This window comes from Coenobita brevimanus, chromosome 60 (genome assembly GCF_032717465.1).
Source record: "Coenobita brevimanus isolate Jiangsu-jjx chromosome 60, ASM3271746v2, whole genome shotgun sequence".
NCBI lineage: Eukaryota > Metazoa > Arthropoda > Malacostraca > Decapoda > Coenobitidae > Coenobita > Coenobita brevimanus.
This window is the reverse complement of record NC_137013.1, coordinates 27,266,789-27,283,390: the sequence shown is the minus strand read 5'-3', so window position 1 is coordinate 27,283,390 and position 16,602 is coordinate 27,266,789. Positions and strand designations below refer to the sequence as shown.

Below are 16,602 nucleotides of genomic sequence, written 5' to 3'. Positions count from 1 at the left end.
ATCCACATGCACTGCAGCCTTCGCACCATCGTACATACTCTTCACAGCATTCAACAACTTCCCATCTACTCCATATATTCTTAACACTTTCCACAATCCTTGTCTATCCACCCTGTCATATGCTTTCTCCAAATCCATGAAAGCCGCATACAACTTCTTTCCCTTCTCTAGAAACTTTTCTTCAATATGGCAAGGGAAAAAAATCAATTTTTGAAACTTCAGAAAATGGCCCCCGCGTCGGCCTGGGGTGTACAGAAAATTCCAGACCTGTGGCCACGGAAGGATTAATTACCCACCAAACCACCAGGCTCCATAATTTGGTTATATGGTTACCACCCAGCTTAGTAAATGGTGTCCTGGTGTACAGGAAACCATTTGGCTTGTCACTCAGTGTAGAGTTACCAGTAGACAGAAGGAAGAGGAAGGAATTAAGGAGAGAATGACATAAGAAGAGGGAATGAAAGAAGGAAGGAAGAGAGGAAAGGGCAGTCGCGCAAGAGCAGCATTACATCGATAGAGTTGATGGTGAGCACCCCCCCTTACCACTCTATAGTTTTTTTTTTTTTTATCACCAAGCCCATATTTTTGGTAAAAAGTATACAGCATTATGAAGTTCAGTTATCAATCCTTTGATGCTTGCAGCAGTGTGCTTACATGGGTTTCTGCTGACTGGACACGTCAGTACATCCTTACCTAAATAAGAGGTTTTACTCCTTCAAGACCACCAAAATTGCCACTAAGCTTAACCCTGAAAGCCCCGAATACCTATGAAGCAGAATTTTCTAATAATCAACCTGTGAAAAATCAGTCACCCTGCATAAACATGAATGCAGTAATCATCAGCATCATCACCACCATCCGGACCTCCTTTTCCACCTTAGGGCAGGGTGAGCTAGTCCAGACAGCCAAAGTTTGCCCACGCCAATGGGCCATGCTTCCCAGGGGCTTTTACTAACTGACGATGGTTGCCAGCCACCTGGCACCTAAGGTTTCAGATTTGCGAGCCAAATAAATTTTTAGTAGCCAAACTGACTATGAGCTGCAATATTTGTAAACAAACCATCTCGGGAACGTTCGGGCTTTAGTTCGGGTACGCTTGGCAGTGTTTGTCGGCCTGTTTTTTAACATTCACAGTGGCGACAAGGAAAGACTTAATAATCGATCACAACATGCTTTTTTGTTCATTTAAGTGAGATTTACTTATTTTGTAGTTTACTGGGTTTTGAAGTGGATGTATTTTCTTCTCACCAAAAAGTGACTTGCATGTAAAATTTGTTCGCCAAAGGGAAAAAATACTCGCATTTGCGAGCTGTGGCCCTACTTCCATTCACTCATCATTCAAGCCCTCGGAATCCTGGCTTTATCTGATACGCCAAAAACTTTCACCACATTCTGTAGGTTCACATAAACATATCTGATAGAGTCAGTCCACACGCTGTCACATTAAAAAGGGGTGCCACATCACACTTCGTCTCACAATATTCATCCAGCCAGCTCGATCTCTTGTCAGTCTCCTAGCCTCTGACTGCCATACCTCTCTTCCTGACACACTCATCCACCATATCCCTACACCTTCTCCTTGGCCTACCTCGCCTCCTCCCTCCTTCAAATTCATTCAGATATACCTTTTTCATCACTCTGTTGTTATCCAATCTCTCCCCATGACCATACTATCTCAGTACACTCTCTTCGCTTCTGGTGTCCACAGACTTCCTCACTCCGCATCTTTCACAAATCACATTATTTCATATCCTATCCACTCTCTCTACTCCACATACATTCCTCAGCAGTCCCATCTCCACTGCTTTCACTCTTAACTTTTCATTTTCATGCCAGAACATAGTATCACATACATATGTTAAAGTTGGCACTAACACTCCTTCATGTAAGCTTTGTGCAGCTGCAACACTTAACCCTCTGTTTCTTATCATGGCCTTCATAGCACCAGCTACCATCCTTCCATGTGTCACTCTACTTTCCACTTCTTTTGCACATTTTCCTCTCTTTTCTAGCACTGCACCCAGGTATTTGAACTCTCTTACTAATTCCAGTCTCTCTATTCACTGTAACATCACATTGAGAGTCACCTTCTCTCTCGATTACCATCACTTTACTGTACTTGTGTCTACATTTACTCAGAAGAAACGATGCTCACAGGCATCAGCAAAACTCATGCACTAGTCTACCAAGCTCTTGTCCGGTAATTGGAATTTGTACTGCATCATCAGCATACGACAAATTTAAGATATTCCATTCATTACCGACACCATCCCGCTCTCCATTACTCGTGTTTTTATTCACTTATCACCCCATTCATATGTATATTGAACAACCAATGGGACATCACACAACCTTGTCGCACCCCCACAATGATCGTAAATCATTAAATTTGATGGGCATTTACCCTTACATATGTCCTTACATTTGCCTCACTACCATCATGAAAACTCTTGATGGCACCAAGCAGCATACCATTAACACTGTACTGTACATGTGCAACACCTTCCACAATCCTTCTCAGTCTACATTGTCATATGCTTTTCCAGATCCTTGCCATAAACACCTTATAGTCCTTCTCGCAGCCTTCTTCACTATCTGTCTCACTGCAAGTACAGTAATCCCTATACTATCCGGACAACCACTTTCCGGACACCCGACTTACCAGATATTGTGGGCTGGACCTTCAGAACCAAAAAATGGCCAAAAAAAGAAAAAATCCCCCCCAAATCCTATTTTTTTTCCCCTCCCGTAATTTGAAATTGCTGCGTGGCGCTGAACAGCTGCATACACCATGTCCCCCTCACCCCTTCCTTCCTCCCCCCTCTCCCCTCCCTGTCAGGGTTGCCATTTGGTATTTTTCATTACCAAATGTGGGCCAATTTGGTAATGAAAAATTCGTTTGGTAATGAATCATAATAATGCATTACCAAATGGATTTTTCACATGTATGAGGATACACAGGTTGGAGATGGTGGATTGTCTGTTCTCTCTGATTAATCTGCAAGCCTACATAGCATGAAAATAATCAACATGTTAATTATAAGGAGAGTGATTACATGTATTTCCACTTGTATATATAATTAGTGAAGAATAAATGCTAGCTTTACGAATGTGGTAATGAAAAGTTAAATCTGGTAATGAAAATTGAGGAGTTTGGTAATGTGGCCGTTGCGATCTGGCAACACTATTTCCCCGTCACCAACAGTCACTGCCTAACTTCAATTGCGAGCAGGTACTTATCAGAGTGGATACCACACGTTCTCGTTTTTTTGTGAATAAACAATGAATAAACTGCAATACTTTGCCAGTAGACCACACGGGAATTTACAGTGTTGTGCAGTGTTAAGAAATTAGAATTTAGAGTGCAAAGGATTAACTGTGGAGTATGCAAACTGGCAGTTGAAACTGGCGTTTGAAACTGGCGTGGGGCAGTTAACAATGTGCAGTGTTAAACAATTATAACTCTCAGTGGAAAGAATTACTGTAAGTGCAGCACAACACTGGCTTACTGTACGTGCTTCAAGAGCATTTTCACCACTGCCAAAGCCAAAAGAAGGGCCACAGACATGCTGTAAGTACTCTGGCTGAGGTACAGTCACTTCTAATTCCTCATTCTTTGGTTCCTTTTCATTTATTTCATGCTTTATGTCCATTATTGGTGTGAATAAGGTCTTAAATAGGTTTAAATAGGTGCTATGCATGTCCGGTAAGGAGTTATTTAGGTGGCTTTCAAAGTTAGGCTGAGTTAGGGTCCTTTAGTACAAGTCCAGGAGGCTGGGGCCCACTACCCAGACGGGACCACTTTCTGGACATGCCATTGGTTCTATTATGTCGGATAGTGGAGGGATTACTGTATATATATAGATATATAGATATAGATATATATATATATATATATATATATATATAGATAGATATATGTACTGTATACATACACATGCACACACACACAATATATATATATACTGTATATATATATATATATATATATATATATATATATATATATATGGAGCCTCTGTGGTACAGTGGTAGAGTGTGCGTTTCGTACACGGGTGAACCAGGGTTCGCGCCCCGCCAGGGTAATAAACTTTGGGAGTGTTTACCCGGCCACGTAGTGCATTGGCGAACACAAGGGGTGCTGTGGTTGAACCAGTGTCGTTTACAATAAAGTGTGCTTGCACCCAGTCGGCTTGCGCGGGCCGATTACACTTGGTTCACAGACTACACACACAGCCAAAGCTACTCCAACACTACAATTACACATACAAGCACTTCTCACCCTACATACAATCTCTGCCAGACAGCCTAAGCCACTTGGTAGAGATACATTGGCTGTATCGTCCCGACTTCGGTCGGGATAGGTCGGTCCTGCAGTGGATACTCAAACGGCTGATGATGAGATATATATATATATATATATATATATATATATATATATTTATATATATATCTCTATCTCTCTATCTCTCTCTCTCTCTCTATATATACTGTATATACTATATATATCTATATCTATCTATCTGTCTATCTATCTATATATCCACTCACTCAGTGTAGTGCTACTCTTGGGTATCTGCCCTGTCCTCTCTTCCATCCTTCTTTCCTTCCATCTTCTTCTGTCTTTCTTTCCTTCATTCTTTCCTCGTCTTTCTGCTTCGGGTGACTTTACACTCCCTTTTCTGTCGTTCATTCCTTCATTCTTTCCTCTTCCTTCTGCCCGTGGGTGACTCTACACTGAGTGACAAGCCAAATGGTTTCCTGTACACCAGGAAACCATTTACTACGCTGGGTGGTAACCATATAACCACATATTGGCGCCTGGTGGTTTAGTGGGTTATTGTGCTTCAATCGGATTGAGCTGGTGAAGGTTTATATCCAAGGGGCAGTTGGGGCTTATTGCTCACGTAATGCCACTCAGGGATGAGTGAGGCTGGTCACTCTCATCTTAAATGTCAGGACCAACTACCTAGCCCCAAGTTCCTACGCTCCTCATGGGGCAACGTAGGATTGGATGATGGATGGATGGCTATACAGTACCCTTGCGTCCAACACGCGTTAGTCCAGCACAATTCACGTCCAGCACGGAGAGCAGATAATTAGTTATTTAATACGATTTAATTACTGCAACATGAGTGTGTTAGCATAACACGCACAGAGCTCCGAGAAGTGGGCGAAATCCGCAGAGTTCACCTCTAGCATGATCCCCCCCTGGTCCAACATGGTCATACTGGACGTTCCTGCGATGCTGGCGGCCAATCAAAACTTCTGATCAAGTTGCCTCCCCAACCCGCTATCGTGACGTGATCGTGATGTCGCCCAATCAAAAATGCTTCTGCTCTCACGTGATGTTTTGTTTAAATTTCTCCCGCCACAGTGCCACTCAGTCGCATAATTCGCATTGGAAGGTGCTTTTTTCTCGCTGCATTTTCTGCCCTTGTTACTGCATTTTATCCTGCTCACGATGCCTAGGAAGCCTTCTGAGAACCCCAAGAAGTGGCGGCACCTCCCTCAGGCCACCAAGCTAGAAAGCATCGAGAGGAAGAAGAAAGGGGAGAGGAAAGTTGACATTGCCAAGGCCTACGACATGAATGAAGCCAACGTGAGGACCATAATAAAAAACCAAGACAAGATCCTGGCAGCAGTGAAGGCTTACAGAGTGCTAGGACAGGCAGAAGCAGGACCTTCCATGACTGTGGATGAAGATAGTGATTCTGAGTGTGATTTCGAAGGATTTATGAGGGAAGTTGAGGAGGGGCAGCAACCATTACCCGCTAGTGATGCCAGCAGCCATCCTCCGGGGACCCAGTAGAACTACCTACAGCCTTGGATACCACCTTCCATTCCCAGCAAGCCCACCAACACTATCCTAAAAGATTAGTTATCATTCATAGCACAGTACCATTTATTATAATTATAATAGTACCAATATATGTATAGGTATATGGTAGGTATTTAGGGTGACTTTTCCTAGGGTTGCTGACATAATTCATTTTTCCCCATAAGCTCTGTTGTTTGTCCAACATGTTTTTGGTCCAACACGGGACCCATGCATGACAATATTACCGTGTTGGATGCGAGGGTACAGTATATATATATATTTATATGTATGTTTCCGTTTTCATTTTTGAAGGCTCTAACATGCTTGCATGCTTCGGCCTTGGACACCTAATGGCGGCTCTCCATGCTGCACGATCTGTTGCAGCCTCCCTGTTCAGTCCCTTAACCCTGAGGTCAAACTTAATGACCTCGTCCCATGTCTTTCTTGGTCTACTCCTCATAACCCCATCTCCAATATTAACACCTCTCACCTTCTGCACCCATTTATCATCCCCCATCCTCTTCACATGGCCGAATCATCTCAATCTACCTCTCCTCATCACAACACCAATACACTCTAGTCCCATCCAACCTCTCAACTCTTCCACTGTAAACCCAGCCCCCCCAGACCTTGCACGCAGGGACGCACTGCACATCCACCTAATCATTGTCATTTCTGTACATCTGAGCCTGTGAATATCCTCCTCCTTTACTGCCCAGGTCTCACTACCATACAGCATTGCACTCGTAACACATGCTGCATACAAAGACCCCTTAGCACGTAGGGAGAGTCCTCTCAATGTCAGGAGTGGCAACAGCTCCCTGAACTTCTTCCAACCACTTCTCACCCTAGCCACAGAGCTAGCTCCAGCCCCACCTCCAGCACACAACATGTCTCCCAAATAAAAAATCTCTTCCACACACTCAAGAGACTCGCCAGCAAGTTCAATCCTTTCCCACCTGACAATCTCCACCTGCTCTTCGCGAAATACCATATATATAAAATCAGCATTATCTCGCAGTCTACTGCTGATACCACTACATCTTTTGTGTACCCATTTATCACAAACACTGGACAAGATGGAATTACTTCCCACGCCCTTGTGACAAACTGCACATGGCCACTCTCCCTCGTTTTTGACAGTACCACCACCAACCCTAGATATCGTTACTTTTGTTTTATCTGCATTTACTGTTAAGCCCTTGTGCCCCATACCATCTCTACACTTCCTAAATCTTTCCTCCGCCTCCCTCTCATTCTCTGCAAACAACACCAAATCATCAGCATACAACATATCCCTTGGGAGTCTATTTCTGAAGTCATGTGAGAGGGCTTCAAGTACCGTGATGAACAACATGGGACTCAAAACTGACCCCTGATGCACATTAGTGTTCACGGAAAACTCATCACTCAAATCTCCTTTCACTCACCTGGGTGCGAGCACCCAGATACGTAGCCATAACCACCCTAACCAGCCACTCCTCCAAGCCATTGCCCACTTCACCACGTCTCTAGGGACTCTGTCAAAGGCCTTTTCCAAATAAACAAAAACAAAATACAGATCCCTGTTCTTCCCAATATATATTTCTTGAAGCTGTCGAATGATGAATGTGGCATCAGTGGTCCCCCTGCCTGGCATAAACCCAAACTGCATATATATATATATATATATATATATATATATATATATATGTATGTACACATGACTGCCAAACAACATTGTACGCATAGTGCAGTAATGAAGAAGCATGAGCTAGATCTGTATGTAATGTTTTTCTGTCAATTATAGGATTGTTTCACTGCAGAACAGAGCTAAAATGAAGTTGCCAAATGTCATTCATCTCCTTGTCTCAAGAGTTACTATACACTTATTGGCCCCATCTACTGTCCTCTTTCTTATTAGATGCTGTAAATCACTTTATTTTGACCATAGATAGAAGAGTGAATATAAATACTGTATCATGACTAAATTAGAATATAAAAACTACGGATGCAGTCAGCTCACGCTTATTTTGACAGCATGTTGTACACTATTTAAGTACTTAAACCCACACAGTCACCACATTTACACACCACCAGCACGCGGAATACCTCTTTGTCAGCTTGTTGCTTTTGGCCTTCAGTTCTTTTCTTCAATTTCTTTTCTCCTTTCCCACTTACCCACTTATTAAAATGAACCCTTCGTAGTGTTCAGTAAGACTTTATTAACCCGTTAAATGGTCTATACAGCCTGGGCTGTTCCGAGTGCGACTGCTCAATACAGTCCTGGCCGCGCAGATGAATTTCGAATATAGTGCCATGGTGACCAAGGCTGACCCATGCAAGCATGTTTGAGCCTTCCAAACCAAAATGGAAGCCGAAAAAGAAAACAAAAACCATACATTCCAATAGGGAATCAGACACTTCGATGTTCATCCATGGCTTGACCAAGGTAAACATTGAGCTAATATTTCATTACAGTACTATGTACTTTGGCAAGTGTTCTCTAAATTACTAAGACAAAATTTGGCCCTTGAGAAATTTCATTTTTACCCCTATGTCCGCGCACCATGGACACCCAAAAAACCGCCATGTGCAGTTAACAGGTTAAGCTACAAAACAGTGTCAGGGTAACAACATTCTTTCAGTCAGATTCAGGCAAGACAATGAACGAAATCTTCAGTAAGAGCTACTTTAATGTGTTTTCTGTCCTTATCTGATATCCCGATATAGGCAGTAGTTATCAGTATCGGTTCAGTATCGGAAAATATGCAAATATTGGTGATATATTGGTTCGGCAAATCATACAGGTTACAGCACTAGCATGGGTCTAAACAGTCTCTTCTCATCCCCAGATGCTGACCCCAAGCACATGTTTGAGCAGCAGCGGCTGTTTGAACCTGAGGGACCCCTCGTCAACAGCGAGTTCTACCCTGGCTGGATTGACCACTGGGGAGAACCACACCATAAGACCGACCCAGAGGTGAGGAGGAGGGATGAGGGAAATTGGAGGGAAGAGAAAAGTGATGTAAGGAATGGGATGAAATGGAAAGAGATGGAAGGGGGAATTAAAGAATTAAGGAATGAACACAGAGCAGATGGTAGATTGAGATAGGATACAGGGAGATCAGTGTGTAGAAAAAAGAGAAGTAACAAGAAGATGGCTGGGAAAGTATGGAAGCAGGGGAAGATAGTGGGATAGGGCATAGCAGAATGAGAGGGAGAGGAAGGATGAGGAGATAAGGGATGGGGTGGAGTGGAGGGAAATGGGAAGGGAGAAGTGAGGAAAGGAATGGGGCGAAGGAAGCAGGGAAGGGAAGAGATAAGGGGAGATTGGTAGAAAGAAATAAAAGGGAAACGAAAAGAAATGGTAAGAAATGAGAAGAGAGTAGATGGAAAAGGATTGAGATGTGGGATATGAGGAGAGAAAAAGGTAAGAGGACATAAGGAGGAGAAGGGAAATAGGTAGGAAAAGAGAGGAGCAGAGAAATTGGGAGGCAAGAGGAAAGGGAAGTGCAAGGAATGAAGAGAGGGAAGATAAGTAGAAAGCAATGGGTTGGAGAGAAATGGAAGGGAAAAGGAGAGGGACTGGAGTCTCTTCAAATCAATAACCTTTTTTTTTTCAGCTACCAGATAATATTATTCAGGATTGGGGAACTTTACATAGTGAAGAGATTAGAAATAATCTCTGTTAACCTCCTTTTCTTTTTAGTTCTTTCTGCTACTGGACAGTGTTGTTCATCTTAAGATAGACTTTTCATATTGGACGTATTTTTAAAGGCTTTTAACTCATCCAGTATGAAAAATCCATCCTAACCTGAATAAGACTGTCAGTTGGCAAGATTGGAATGAAAAAGTGAGTTAAACTGCTTTAGTGAGTTTTAGAAAGTGCACTCATTCATTTATGAGCCATGTATATTTAAAGTGCCACCATAGGGTTGCATGGAGTATGAATAGTGTAAGAGGACTGCTTTTTCACTAACCTGGAAAATCACAGTGGTTGTCAAAAGTTGTGAATTTGAGAGAGTATGTAGTCACCCCAAGAAATTATTGCTGTTTCAGATTACATTCAACGCTTTGTACTGGCAAATGGTCGATGAAATCACAGTGAATATGAAGTAAACATTCTGTTCCTTCATGTCATACCACCAAATAATATCCATAATGTTTCATGCTGCAAATTATGTATTACCAGACTTGAATATGGAAGGTATTACTCCATGCTTAGTATACCCCGAGTCCCCTGTCTTCCTGAAGTATTTACGTCACTTGGTCTGGTTAGAAAGCCAGATGAGGAAGAATAGTTGAATTTCAAATGCTGTGGTCATAATAGAAACATTAAGGGTGTCACAAAAATGAAAATGCCGCCAGTAAGGATGTAATGGCTTACTTGAGGTAGTAGCTATACATATTTGCCTTTTATTCTTTTTCTTCCCCTCAGTTATAATATTCATAAATAATCTTACCTTGCTACCTATGAAAAAATATATTAAGTTTTAGAGGGATATGAGATTTTACTGTTTTCTCATACACTAGGCAGTAAAGAATGCCTAAATAAGTTTACAAATACATACAGTGGAGAAGCACACTTTTCCTGTTCCCTTTTTTCATATCTTTATTCTTTTTTTTAATAAACAGTTGTATTTTGCTTAACTAAAAACACTAATTAGGAGAGTATGAACTCTGTGACATGTATATAAAACTTCATTTTATTACTCTTGCTAATCGTTTAAGCACTGAGGGTACTTGGCTGTGACAAGTTTGGCATTCTCCAAGAAGCTCTGGCTTAGCAAATTTTCAAGGTTCTGTTCACGTTATGATATTCACTGATGCATAGTTGTCTGGCATAGACTAAGTCAAGAATTTCCGTTTCTGGATAACTGCCCAAATGCAGTGTAAGCACTTTATCATCAGGTAACAGTTGTATCGGTGGGGGCGCTCACCATCCACTCACTCGATGTAGTGCTGCTCTCGGGTGTCTGCCCTTTCCTCTCCATCCTTCTTTCCTTCCATTCTCTTCTGTCTTTCTTTCCTTCATTCTTTCCTTGTCCTTCTGCCTACAGATGACTTTACACTCCCTCTTCTGTCTTTCTTTCCTTCATTCTTTCCACCTCCTTCAGCCTGTGGGTGACTCTACACTGAGTAACAAGCCAAATGGTTTCCTGTGCACCAGGAAACCATTTACTACACTGGGTGGTAGCCATATAACCAAATTTTGGTGCCTGGTGGTTTAGTGGGTAATTATTGTGCTCCAATCGAATTGAGCCGGTGAAGGTTTGTATCCAAAGGGTGGTTGGGGTTGATTGCTCATGTAATGCCACTCGGGGACGAATGAGTCTGGTTACTCTCATCTTAAATGTCGGGACCAACTGCCTAGCCCCGGGCTCCTACACTCCTCATTGGGCAGTGTAGGATTGGATGATGGATGGATGGGTGGAAGGATGGAACAGTTGTATCCCTTCGTGCCTGTCAATGAACATTTAAAATACTGGACTAACTTACACTGCCATTACTCTTTCTGCCATTGTCCATGGAGAAGACAGAAATGGAAATACAGTAAAAGTCCTCCAATCGGGCCACCAGTAATCCAAAAATCCCAGTACAGTACAGTACTCTAAATTTTTCATGTTGAAATTTTTCAAATTTTTCCAAGCTTTCTCTTTGGATTTATCTGGTTTGGACTTGCTCTTGGACTTGGATGTACCAGCCTGCAACTATTTATCTACACTTCTGTGCATTTCCAGTGATTAAAACAATAACCCATATCATTTTAATTATTTAATTATCATGTATGCTCACAATCACTAATTTCTGCTCAGGGGTGACCCCTTCATACCCCTGTATACCCAGGGAAGACAGGAGGGGGAACAAAACGTTAACAACGGCCTGAGATGGCCGTTGTTAGCATTTCTGTTTTACCATCAGCATCACAATGCATTACTTTCTTGCTGCAGCATGTTGATTGTTATATTATATACTTTTAGCATATCCTAGTGTTCTATGTTTGTATTAGTAGTTGGACCAAGAGTGTTAAGCATATCAGCTTGAGATGTAACTCCCAGTTAATGACAGGTGGAGAGGGGGGTTGGGCAAGGGTATGAAGAAGGGTTGGGAGCTGGGATAGAGGCAAGTGAAGCCCAAATCATCCTCCCCTCCACTCTTCTCATGGTAAACAGGGGGTAGGAAGGGGGCATCCCTGGACAGAAATTAGTGATCATGAATGTACATATTTCTAATGTTTTCAGAGGCCCCTCCCAATATGTAGTCCGAAAGACCCTCGGTCCCCTGCCATTTGGATTACAGGACTTTTACTGTATATGGCTTTAAATTATTCATTAGTGTTCTGATTTTTTTTTTTTTTTCATCAATGATGTATAATTTGCTTATTTAAGGTACATTCGTTTTGAATCTTATGTTGATTCACACACTATTACCAATTGTCCCTGAGCAATAGTTCTGTAATTTCAGGCAGTTCCATTTAAGGATTTCCTAATATCATAACTAATGCTTCACTATAAATAGAACTGTAATGGACAATTATTTTGACATTTGTTTATTATTTTCTATTACATTTCACAAATAAGGTTTCATCTTGTAAAAATACATAAGGAAGAGTATGTACAGTATCACGGAATGAAAACATTTGGAAACTGTCATTACTCCTTTGGGTGACTATACAAGAAGAAAATTGAAACAAAGCAAGTAAAAACAAAAGGCAGGTATTTCTCATTACAAGTAGCTATTATTTTGTTATTGATGTTAAGTCAGAAATATCATCATCATCATCATCTAATCATGTGTTGCCCCATATGGAGTGTAGGGGCCCAGGGCTAGTCAAGTTGGTCTGACTGGTGAGAGTGACCAGCCTCACTAAAGGATATAAACCTGCACAGTCTCGATCTGACTGGAATGCCTTAATTATCTGCAAAACCACCAGGCGGCATAATTTGGTTAAATTGTTAACACCCAGCGTAGTAAATGGTTTCCTGGTGTACTGGAAACCATTTGGCTTGTCACTCAGCGTAGAGTCACCTTGTAGACAGGAGGAGGAAAGAATGTTGAATTAGTTACACTGAGGAATTATTGTACTGTACTGATATTTGAAAGGAAACAAATTGACACTTTAAATTTGTCTGTCTATGTAGGATAGAGCACTCTACACTGAGTGACAAGCTGAATAGTTTCCTGTACACCAGGAAACCATTTACCATGCTGGGTGGTAACCATATAACCAAATTATGGTGCCTGGTAGTTTAGTGGGTAATTAAGGCACTCCAGTCAGATTGAGCTGGTGAAGGTTTATATCCAAGGGGTAGTTGGGGTTATTGCTCACGTAATTCCACTCAGGGATGAATGAGGCTCATCACTCTCATCTTAAATGTCAAGACCAACTTGCCTAACCCCGGGCTCCTATGTCCCTCATGGGGCAATGTAGGATTGGATGATGGATTGAATGTAGGATAGAGATTTAACAGGATGAATTACTGAGTACACATGAGAGATGAAGTGTTTAAGTGTTTGTAGGTTTTGTATTTACCTATTTGTAGTATACAGGAATTGAGCAATGCTCGTGTTGTCCTGTCTCCATATCCACATTTATCAAGTCTACCTTTACACACATGAATGTTTTTCTCATGCACCACCTCTTTGTCTAAGTCGTTTCAAATATTTAAGAATATACCTAATTGTGATATACACGGAATGTACTATGCTCGTGGGTTTCCGTCGCTGTTTCTCAATAAGTCGAATTTAACTTTAAACTCGTTTAAGTTTCTAGACTGGACGATCTCTTTGTCCAGGCTATTCCATAAGTCTATACTTCTGTAAGGAAAGCTATATTTCTTGATATCCTTCAAGCAGCTTGACTTTTTCAATTTCATTCCATGTCCTCTTGTTGCTCTCTTATCCCATACAAACAGATCTTCTTTGTCAATTTTATCTACTCCCACCATGGTCCTGAACACCGCAATCATGTCTCCCCTCTTTCTCCTTTCCTCTAACGAAGGCAAATCCAGTTTTTCCAGCCTCTCTCTGTATGACAGGTCTGTCAGACTGGGGACCATCTTGGTTGCTGTTCTTTGTATTCTCTCAATCTTGTTTATATCTTTCTTTTTGTGTGGGGACCACACTACCGCTGCATATTCTAACCTGGGGCGGATCATGGCCACTATCAATTTTTTCATCATTTCCTCATCCATATAATGAAATGCTACTCTTATGTTAGTCAAGAGCTTATAAGTCTCTCCAACTATCTTGTTAATGTGCTTTTCTGGTGACAAACTATCTTGGACCAGCACTCCCAAATCTTTCTCTTCTCTCCTTTTTGTGATTAATTCATTACCCAAAAAACAATTCAGTGATGGTCTCCTGCTACTTTTACCCATTTCCAATATTTTACATTTCTTAACATTAAATTTCATTTCCCACGTCCGGCTCCAATTGTGTATCCTATCCAAATCCTCCTGCAGTATTTTACAATCCTCCTCAACCTCTATCTTCCTCAAGATCTTTACATCATCAGCAAACAGACTCGCATAACTGTTCACTCCATCTACCATATCATTTACATAAATCAGGAACATTACTGGCGCCAACACTGAGCCTTGAGGGACTCCACTTGTTACTTCCCTCCATCCAGACATCTTTTCCTTTATTACTGTCCTCATTTGTCTGTCTCTCAAAAAGTCTCTCATCCATTCCAGAAGTTTCCCCTTTAGTCCTCCTATATATTCTAGTTTCCACATTAGTCTCTTATGAGGTACCTTGTCAAAGGCCTTCTCTAAGTCTAAGTACACACAATCCACCCAACCATCTCTCTCCTGTACCACATCAATCGCTCTTGAGTAAAAGCTCAACAAGTTTGAAACACATGACCTTCCACTTCTGAATCCAAACTGACATTCAGCCAAAATATTCATCTCTTCCAGATATTTTATCCATCTGTCTTTCAGGATTCTCTCACACAATTTTGCGACCATGCTGGTTAGAGACACTGGTCTATAATTCAGGGGTTCTTCCCTGTTTCTTCCCTTGTAAATTGGTACCACATTTGCCCTCTTCCATTCTTTTGGCACTTTCCCCTCTTCCAGTGAGCATACAATTAAGCTGTGAATTTTATCCGCCAGTTGTTCTCTGCATTCCTTCAGTACCCAATTAGAAATTCCATCAGGTCCTGGGGCTTTCCTTACATCTTGAGTTTCCAGTAATTTATACACTTCCTGCACCTCCACTTTTATATCTTTCATCACCGGAACATTTCTAATCACTCCCTCCCCTTCCACAAGCTCCTTTTCTTTAGTGAAAACTGACTGGAAACGTTTGTTCATTATTTCTGCTTGCATTGCCGCATCCTTAAAGACCTCTCCATCTACTTTCAGCTTGGTGATTTCTTCCTTTTGTTTCAGTTTGCCATTAACAAATCTATAAAACAGTTTGGGTTCATCCTTGCATTTGTCAATTATACCTTTTTCAAAATTCCTTTCTTCTTCCCTACGCATTCTTGTGTATTCGTTTCTTGTTCTTTTATATTCTTCCTTTGTTCTGTCGTTACCTCTCTTTCTCCAATTGTTCCACGCCTCGTGCTCACTTGGCGAAATGAAATGTGGGTGGTGTAGGAGAGATCTCTCTAGGGTAGAAGTGCAGTTCAAAAACCTGACAACATTTAATAGAGCACTATGGCTTGTTTGGAGGTAAAGAGGACCACTGCATGAAAGTGGGTTTCCTTTTAATTCTGTTGTAGGTGTAAAATCTGGGCAGTGAGAGAGAACATTCTAGGTTAAAGACAGTAGAAGTTGTCTTTTTCAGAGCAGCTTCAGGCATAAGCAGGATGGATGGTGAAAGTAGCGGAGAAATGTATGAGTAATTTGAATAGAAGAAAAAGACATCGGAGTGAGATATGAAATTGCTGAATCGATGGAGATGTATATTGTATGCAGGTGCAGTTGCGTGGTAGGTGCAGGAATCCTTCATCCACTCAGTGCAGGGCTGCCTACTCCTTCCTTAATGTCTATTGTTCGTTTTCTGTGTCTGTCCCCTTTTCTTCCTGTTTTTCCCCTCCTTCCTGTTGCTGTTTATAACTTTTTCCACTACATGTGGCTTTAACTGAGTGACAAGAAAATGATTTCCTGTAACTCAGGAAACCATTTACAACACTGGGTGGTAACCCTGTATTCAAATAACAGGATAACATAGAGACTTCTGTGGTGCCCCTGTTAATTGGGTGTAGAGACACAGATACAGTATCCACCCACGAACCTAATGTGCACATTGATCCCTGCATGAGACACTGTCATCTGCATGGGAATATTAGTTTGCTTCATGGAACAGCCATGCAGGGGTAGTAGCTAGCATGTGTTTGATGGGTCTGCTCAGTCAGATAGAGTGGGGTAGCATGGACATCCAGTATATTTAACCTGCCGCATGCCAGTGCCATTTTAATACGGTCTGACATAATTCCGCGGTCAGTACCAATGCCGTTTTTAAACGGTTTAAAATAAAACACTTCACTGTGACCGCATTTTTCAAGATTCGCGGGTAAAAATTGGCAGGCGTGTAGGGTAACTGTTTCTCTACCATCCCCCAGGCTGCCAAGGCCATACACTCACTCGCTCCCCCCTCATGCTCGCTCTCCCTCACTCTGGCTATGTGCCTCACCCAGTGCTGTACATAGTGAAGGCATTTCGTAAATATTTTCACGTAAGTGTAAGTTTTGAATATTTTCTTGTAAGTGTAAGGACTATATAGTGAAGTCAAGTTGTAAATACCTTCTTGTAAGTGCCAGGACTGTACGTAATGAAGTCAGG

General features: G+C 41.7%; 1 protein-coding gene across 1 annotated transcript in view; it reads left to right on the top strand.

Moving 5' to 3' along the window:
• Window positions 1-16,602, top strand: part of LOC145403335 (beta-galactosidase-like) — a 415,229-nt gene that overhangs the window by 305,291 nt on the left and 93,336 nt on the right. Inside the window, exon 7 of the mRNA XM_080275127.1 lies at window positions 8,656-8,783. Coding sequence (XP_080131253.1) covers window positions 8,656-8,783 — 128 coding nt within the window. The remainder of the gene's footprint in view (window positions 1-8,655; window positions 8,784-16,602) is intronic.